The sequence below is a fragment of the Homarus americanus genome, unplaced genomic scaffold, assembly GCF_018991925.1.
Source record: "Homarus americanus isolate GMGI-L3 unplaced genomic scaffold, GMGI_Hamer_2.0 scaffold59303, whole genome shotgun sequence".
Taxonomy (NCBI): domain Eukaryota; kingdom Metazoa; phylum Arthropoda; class Malacostraca; order Decapoda; family Nephropidae; genus Homarus; species Homarus americanus.
In genome coordinates, this window is record NW_024725323.1 from 142,501 (window position 1) to 151,207 (window position 8,707).

At 48.6% G+C, this 8,707-nt stretch overlaps 1 protein-coding gene and 1 non-coding gene across 2 annotated transcripts in view; one reads left to right on the forward strand and one right to left on the reverse strand.

Annotated features, from left to right (window-relative positions):
• The window catches only part of LOC121864792 (extensin-like), a 70,412-nt gene extending 62,143 nt beyond the window's left edge, over positions 1 to 8,269 (reverse strand). Inside the window, exon 1 of the mRNA XM_042363958.1 lies at positions 8,215 to 8,269. Within this exon, the coding sequence (XP_042219892.1) occupies positions 8,215 to 8,269 (55 nt within the window). The remainder of the gene's footprint in view (positions 1 to 8,214) is intronic.
• On the forward strand, positions 7,336 to 7,409 carry Trnaa-cgc. The gene has a single exon. It is a non-coding gene; the product is annotated as a tRNA-Ala (tRNA).
• Positions 8,270 to 8,707: the final 438 nt, after the last annotated feature.

Genomic DNA, 8,707 nt, shown 5'->3' on the forward strand with positions numbered 1-8,707 from the left:
CCTTGACTGTGTTATTTACATGGGCCTTCCAGTCAAGTTTGTTGTCTATAGTTACACCCAGGTTTGGCAGACTGCCAGCTGGAGAGGATGGGCACCCACTGTGACTGCTGGGGTTTGCACTGGAGTGGTGGCGGTATTGATGTGCATGACTACGGTTTTGGTGGTGGTTGATGGTGAACTTGTTCTCCGTAGTCCATGCCTGTAGCCTGTCAGGGGTGCCTTGGAGCGATGAGTGAGTGAGTGAGTGTGTGTATGTGTGTGTGTGTGTGTGTGTGTGTGTGTGTGTGTGTGTGTGTGTACGGGATTCTTACACCAGGATGTGCTGCAGGATGGTCATTACCCCCATAAGGACCTCTTGTGGGCCTGTGGTGACGTTATAAGTATAGGAAATGACGTCACTAATTCTGGATGACGTCACTAGTTCGACAGATGACGTCACTAGCTCTGGATGACGTCACTAGTTCGACAGGTGACGTCAGTACCTCGGTGACAGCTATAGACAGTAGAACAGTGGGAGAGGCGGACATCTTGGTGCCACAGTGAGGTTTCCGTCCACTTTCGCTCTAACATAACCTAACCTATCCTAACCTCACTGCCGGGGGTGGGGTACTAAGTAACATCATCGTGAAGGACAAAGACCAATCAGCTCGCACCATGCCCTCATACGCGTGGATATTGCGTTTTAGCAGGTAGAGGACTATACCTGTTGACAAACGGTGCCTCTCATCAATTACTGTGTCCAATGTTGTGACTATGTGGCTCTCTCCTTCCCTCCTTCCTTCCTTCCTTCCTTCCTTCCTTCTCTCTTTCCCTCCCCTTCCCACCTTCCATCCCCCTTCAGTCCCTCCCTCCACCATCTCCCTTCCATCCGTCCCTCCTTCCTTCCTCCACCCATTCCTCCCCCTCTCCTTTCCTCCCCATTCCCTCCTTTCCTCTCCCCTTCCTTCTCCCCTTCTTTCTCTCCCCCTCCCTAGGTAGTGTGAGTTAGAGGGTCTAAGTTACACGGGTCACAAGTAACACACGGGTCACAAGTAACACAGGTCACAAGTTACACGGTCACAAGTTACCGGTCTAGGTTACACGGGTCACAAGTTACACAGGTCACAAGTTACACGGGTCTAGAAGTTACACGGTCTAAGTTACACGGGTCTAAGTTACACGGGTCACAAGTTACACGGGTCACAAGCTACGGGTCCTGGGGTCGGCGTGGAACAATCGTCGAATATTATAGTAAAAAACTTTCCTAAACTCCCGTTGTTTTGGGTTAAGTGGAAGATTCCCTCTTCTCTTCCCCTTTCTCTTCCTTCTTCTCCTTTCTCTTCCATCTTTCCCTTTCCCCTTTCTCTTCCTTCTTTCCCTTTCCCCTTTCTCTTCCTTCTTCCCCCTTCCCTCTCCTACTCTTCCCCTCCCTCCTTCCCTTCCCTCTCCTTCCTCTTCCTCCCTTAAACTAATCTTTCATTTTACGTCGTATTTCATATCCGTTTTTGTGTTTTTATCTTTCTTTCTCTCATTCTTACTTTATTCTTCATTCTTTCTTTATGTTTCGTCTGGGTTTGTATTCTTTTTCTCATTTTTCTGTTTATTTTTTCTTGTTTTATGTTTGTTTCCATATTTATCTTGTCATTCTTTCATTCTCCATCGTTTTGTCTTTCCTTCCATTCCTTAGTCATTCTTCTTCTTCTCGCTATTTACATTTCGTTTTTTCACTTAATTCTTCATCTTCGTCTTTTTTATTTTCCGTCTCCCGTTCGTGGTTTGTCTTGTGCTAAGGCAGCCAATCATAATGGTTTTATTTATTCAACCCAATTATGTATGGTTGCTGTATTGATCGCTGACGAGGCTTAGTTACCTACCGCACCTGTTGTGATGGCTGCTGGGACTTGGACTTTGTGATGGCAGCTTGGGTTTTGTGATGGCAGTTTGGGCTTTGTGATGGCAGCTTGGACTTTGTGATGGCAGCTTGGACTTTGTGATGGCAGCTTGGACTTTGTGATGGCAGCTTGGACTTTGTGATGGCAGCGGACTTTGTGATGGCAGCTTGGACTTTGTGATGGCAGCTTGGACTTTGTGATGGCAGCTTGGACTTTGTGATGGCAGCGGACTTTGTGATGGCAGCTTGGACTTTGATGGCAGTTTGGACTTTGTGATGGCAGCTTGGACTTTGTGATGGCAGCTTGGACTTTGTGATGGCAGCTTGGACTTTGTGATGGCAGCTTGGACTTTGTGATGGCAGCTTGGACTTTGTGATGGCACCGCGCGGGACATAACCCCCTGGCTTACTGATTGAGAGAGAGAGAGAGAGAGAGAGAGAGATTTCTTTATTTTACTCCGATGTGGTCAGGTCAGGTCAGGTCAGGGATAGTCTGGATTAGGGTTAGGTTAGGTTAGAAGTAAACAGTACCCTTAAGCCCTCTTTATCTCTCTCCCTTCCATCCATCCATCTTCAGCTGACTTCCACATTCTCCTCTCCCTCCTCCTCCCCTCCCTCTTCCCTTGCATCCTTCAATTTCTTTTCCTCCTTTCCCCCTCCCTCCCTCCTTCATTTCCACCCCCATCCTCGTTATCAGCTGATCTGTGAAACCAGCTGTCCATCCCATTCCTCTCCTCACTTCCCCTCTTCCCCCCTCCCTCCTGGTCTAGAAGGTGGGTAGGGAAGGGGTAAGAACCGGTCTAGTCATAACCCTTAAAGGAACTCGTTTTAAATCCGCTCTTGTCTTACATGGTCAAACCCTTACTCCTCCCCTCCTCCCCTCCTCTCCCCTCCCTCCCCTCCCCATCCTCCCCCTCCCCCATCCCTTCCCATCCCTCCCCTCCCCATCCTTCCCATCCCTCCCTCCCCTCCTCCCCCCATCCCTCCCTCCCCATCCCTCCCTCCCCCATCCCTCCCCTCCCCCCCATCCCTCCCTCCTTCCCCATCCCTCCCCTCTCCTCCCCCATCCCCTCCCCCTCCTTTCTCCCCCTCCCTTTCTCCCTCCCCCTTTCCCCCCCCTCCTTTCCCCTTCCTTCCCCTCTGGACCACGCCCCAAATCTCTTATTAAAGGCTCTGACTGAAACTGTTTAGCAAAAAGAAGAGAGAGAGAGAGAGAGAGAGAGAGAGAGAGAGAGAGAGAGAGAGATCTTTGGATCTAACTAACTCTATTTTCCTTATACTATCATAAAGTTTTAAGTAGTTTAAAAGTTAGCCAAGTTAATCTTGTCTGAGTGAGATGTAAAGTTAACTTGGCGGGTGAATATGTTTTCTTTGCCGGAGTTGACGTTTTTATTCCGTGGTTTAACAAGGTGTGTTGCGGGCACTTTGATGGGGTGTTGTTCTTCTTGTTCTTCTTGTTGTTCTTCGTCTTGTTGTTTTTGTTCTTCTTGTTCTTATTTTTTTCTTCCATCTTCTTCTGCTTCTTCTTCTTCTTCTTCTTCTTCTTCTTTTTGTTCTACTTGTTCTTGTTCTTTTTTTTTCTTCTTGTTTTTGTTCTTCTTGTTCTTGTTCTTATTTTTTCTTCCATCTTCTTCTTCTTCTTCTTCTTCTTCTTCTTCTTCTTCTTCTTATTCTTATTCTTATTCTTTTTGTTGTTCTTGTTTCTTTTTCTTCTTCTTCTTCTTCTTCTTCTTCTTCTTCTTCTTGTTTTGTTCTTCTTGTTCTTATTTTTCCTTCATCTTCTTCTTCTTCTTCATCTTCTTCTTCTTCTTCTTCTGCTTCTTCTTCTTCTTCTTGTTTTTGTTCTTCTTGTTCTTGTTCTTGTTCTTGTTCTTTGTCTTGTTGTTGTTGTTCTTCGTCCTTTAATTTATCACGTTTGTCTTGTGTCTTGCTTCCGTGTGTGTTGACAAAGCATTGAAGGGTCAGGAGGGAGATGGGGGAGGAGGGAGGGAGAGGGGTGAGGGGAGGAAAGGGAGGGGGAGGGGTGAGGGGAGGAAAGGGAGGGAGAATGGGAGAGGGAGGGAGGGAGAGGGGCGAGGGAGGAAAGGGAGGGGAGAATGGGGAGGGGTGAGGGAGGGAAATGGAGGGAGGAGGAGAATGGGGAGGGGTGAGGGAGTAGGGGTGAGGGAAGGTCACCTAGAGTGATTGTGGCAGTACAGGTGTGTTGACTCTTGTCTGGCCCTGTTTACCTCAACCCTCCTCTCCCTCTCCCTCCCCTCCCTCTCCCTCCCTCTCCCCCCTTCCCTTTCCCTCCATTCCACAGTTCTACCACCATCGCCACATCCAACACCCTCTTCTACCACAAATTTGATTGACTATAACCACCACCACCACTACCACCACAACCACCACCACCCACAACCCCACCACAGCCACAACCACCACAACCACCACCACCACCAATGGTTAACTCAGAGCAGCTAGTTCTTTCAGCTGTTATGGCCAGTAATTTAATCGACCATCTGACCTCTCCTGTTGGTGACCTCTTTCTCGGAGGCCGTGAGGGGGAGGTCACCCCTGGTTCTGGGTCAACACGGGGGCACTACACGATAAGAACCTGATATACACTTTTATGTGGTTGGGTTTTAGTGTTGGGGGTTCAGGTGTGTTGGGGTTCAGGTGTGTTGGGGTTCAGGTGTGTTGGGGGGTTCAGTGTGTTGGGGTTCAGGTGTGTTGGGGGTTCAGGTGTGTTGGGGTTCAGGTGTGTTGGGGGTTCAGGTGTGTTGGGGTTCAGGTGTGTTGGGGTTCAGGTGTGTTGGGGTTCAGGTGTTTGAGGTTCAGGTGTGTTGGGGTTCAGGTGTGTTGGGGCTCAGGTGTGTTGGGGTTCAGATGTGTTGGGGGTTAGGTGTGTTGGGGGTTCAGGTGTGTTGGGGGTTCAGGTGTGTTGGGGCACCGTGTTGGAGGTTCAGATGTGTTGGGGTTCAGGTGTGTTGGGGGTTCAGGTGTGTTGGGGGCTCAGGTGTGTTGGGGGCTCAGGTGTGTTGGGGGTTCAGGTGTGTTGGGGGCTCAGGTGTGTTGGGGTTCAGATGTGTTGGGGGTTCAGGTGTGTTGGGGTTCAGGTGTGTTGGGGGTTCAGGTGTGTTGGGGGGCTCAGGTGTGTTGGGGGTTCAGATGTGTTGGGGGTTCAGGTGTGTTGGGGTTCAGGTGTGTTGGGGGCTCCAGGTGTGTTGGGGGCTCCAGGTGTGTTGGGGTTCAGGTGTGTTGGGGCTCCCAGGTGTGTTGGGGGTTCAGATGTGTTGGGGTTCAGGTGTGTTGGGGGTTCAGGTGTGTTGGGGGTTCAGTGTGTGTTGGGGGCTCACGTGTTTGGGGTTCCAGATGTGTTGGGGTTCAGGTGTGTGTGGGGTTCAGGTGTGTTGGGGGCTCAGGTGTGTTGGGGGCTCCAGGTGTTTTGGGGGTTCAGGTGTGTTGGGGGCTCAGGTGTGTTGGGGGTTCAGGTGTGTTGGGGTTCAGGTGTGTTGGGGGTTCAGGTGTGTTGGGGGGCTCCGTGTTGGAGGTTCAGAGTGTGTTGGGGTTCAGGTGTGTTGGGGGCTCAGGTGTGTTGGGGTTCCAGGTGTGTTGGGGCTCAGGTGTGTTGGGGGTTCAGGTGTGTTGGGGGTTCACGTGTTGGGTGTTCAGGTGTGTTGGGGGTTCAGGTGTGTTGGGGGTTCAGGTGTGTTGGGGGTTCATCTCTCGACTCACCGCAGCAGCTGTAAGGAGGGCAACTGGGTGGTAACGTAATGGCGTTACTGGCACTCTATGGTGGAGGCTGAATGCTCTTATATCACCCTGACCGATATTAGCTTCGTTTAGTTTATAGCTCGTGTGTGTGTGTGTGTGTGTGTGTGTGTGTGTGTGTGTGTGTGTGTGTGTGTGTGTGTGTGTGTGTGTGTGGTGTGTGTGTGTGTGTTCTGGTGTGTTGTGTGTGTGTTGTGTGTGTGTGTTGTGTGTGTGTGTGTTGTTGTTGTGTGTGTGTGTGTGTGGTGTGTGTGTGTGTGTGTGTGTGTGTGTGTGTGTGTGTGGTGTGTGTGTGTGTGTGTGTGTGTGTGGGACGATGAGAGGTGATGGGAGGCTTCGACCATTACTCTCCGCAGGTGTTCGCTGATACGGCACCTCCATCATCGTCAACTTCCGCTCAATACCCAAAATCGAACCCGAATCCAAAACTGAACCCGAATCCGAACCCGAATCTGAACGAAACTGAACCCGAACACAAAATCGAACCTGAACCCGAAACCGACCACAAACTCGATCTAGAATTTGAAACCGGACAAAGTCGAAGCAGATGTAGAATTCGAAACCGAAACCTGAAGCCTTAAACATTATCTAGAAGAGGAGACTTGGTGGTGGAGACGCTGTCGGGATGGGAGACAAGAGGAGGAGAAGAGAGAGATACTGGAGACTTAAGAGATGTCTCACAGTCTCCACGTGATGTTGATCTAACCCGAGATTATCTCTTGGTTACCTGAGATCTGTCTGTCTGTCTGTCTGTCCTAGAAGATAAAACTTAAATTTGAAGGAACAAAAGCTTTAGTAATCAGATAACAAATAGATAGATTTGACGATTCGAACACATTGGTTAATCTGAACACTGAGGGGGGGGGGGTATATAGATTTTTGGCTCATTATGTTGTTTGTGGTTGAAATTGTGGTTGTTAGTGGTTGTTGGTGGTTATGGATGTTAGTGATTGTGGTTGTTAGTGATTGTGGTTGTTAGTGATTGTGGTTGTTAGTGATTGTGGTTGTCAGTGATTGTGGTATATATTTTATCTTCTTGTATATATGTAAACTCGCTGCTTCGTTCACACATTCCGCCTTTGATTCATGTTACTTCATCCCCATCTGCTTTAGTTGAGAGAGAGAGAGAGAGAGAGCATATTTCTATATATAGTCGTTGCCGTGCTGTAACCTGCCCGAGTCTTTTCTTACTGTTTAATCAATACACCTTTTCTCTTTGAAGCTTCAATTGAGCAATCCGAACCCACTAATGGCTGTGCTCGGTGCTTCACGAACCTCTGAACTAGGGAGTCGAGATGAGCGAGAGTGAACTTGGGGGGGGGATAGAACATTTTTTTTACACGTTTATTTTTTTAGTTTGGTTTTGGCGCTGTTAATCGTGTGTTGTTCGATGCTTCGCCCGTCTCTGAACCACTTTGTGTGAGAGGTGATGTGGCTGTGTTTTTTGAATCGCGTTTTCGACCGTAATGCACGTGTGGGTTAGCATCCTCTGCACCATGTTGTGTTGTCCTATTTCTACTTATTATGATTATTTCGGCAGAGGTTTTGTTTATATCTGTCTGTCTGTCTGTCTGTCTGTCTGTCTGTCTATGCCTAGGAAGTCGATTGCTGTTGCCGGGAGATTTTTCTGATGACGTCATTGTGTGCGTCATTGTGTGTGTACGTTATGTGTGTATTTTATGTGTTTGTGTATATATTACACTACACACTAGCGCCCTGTGGTGTAATGGTCAGCATGCTCGCCTCGCAAGCAAGTGGACCCGGGTTCGATCCCCGGGCTAGGTGAAACTATGGGCAAGTTTCTTTACGCCATTTGCCTCTGTCTACCCAGCAGCAGTAATTGGGAACCTGGATGTTAGCCAGTGCAGTTGGCGAGTTGTCCGGTCATCTCGGACTATTCCTTGACACTAGGTCATGCAGCTCGTTAACTCAGAGTGTGGTTGTTGTGTTGGTAACAGCTTCTACACCTAAACACGTCATGCAGCTCGTTAACCAGTGGGTGTGGTTGTTGTGTTGGCAACAGCTTCTACACCTTAAACACTGGGTCATGCAGCCTGTTAACCTAGGGTGTGGTTGTTGTGTTGGTAACAGCTTCTACACCTAAACAAATTCACGCCCAGGTGGCCCTTGGGCTGGCCATCCTCGTTACACGAGGGGCAACCATTATTATATTAAAAAATATTCGGAGTGTGTGTGTGTGTGTGTGTGTGTGTGTGTGTGTTGTGCGTCTTTGCCATGTGCATCATCGTTACCATGTGTACGTTTTTCATCTACCAATGCCCCCATGTGCGTTTATGACTAATTCCTTAAATTGTACCTTAAGGAAAATGTGATAAACGGTGATAAGTAACGTAGATGATAAGAGGAAGTAGAGGTGATTGAATAACAAATACTAAGAACCAATTGAGTGAATGGTGAGACACTTGGTGAGGAAGAAGTGATGTGTAATGGTGCCTCGTGTCATCACCATCGAGTTCACCATCGTCAGGCATCATCACCATCACTAAAGGAAGGCTATAGGATGGTGATGGTGATGTGAACTTTCATCAGATGTCACCAAGTTCCCTGTGAAGATTTGCTCTGGAACTCACCATCATCGTCCTCGTCACTATCCTCGTCACCATCCTCGTCCTCCACCGTCACCATCCTCGTCACCATCTCCCACAATGGTGAAGGAGGAGTCAGCACTAGCGGCTGGCCTCACCTCCAGCATATGTTCCGTGTCACCACTAGTACCTGTGTCACCACTAGTACCTGTGTCACCACTAGTACCCGTGTCAACAGTAGTATCCGTGTCACCACTAGTACCCAGGATAGAGGTTGTATCCTCCGCCCCCGCCTGGTTCCTGGTAAGTACACACACACACACACACACACACACACACACACATCACAATGACTACATAACATCACACCACTTTACTTAAAACATAACATCACATTAGACCACATCATGCCACATCACATTAGACCACATCACATACCACACCGTCAAGCAGGATTACGTTACATAACATAACGGATGACGTCACGTGGGTGTAATGGTTCTGGGGTGGTCATAGAGAGTAATATTTACCTTTGTGT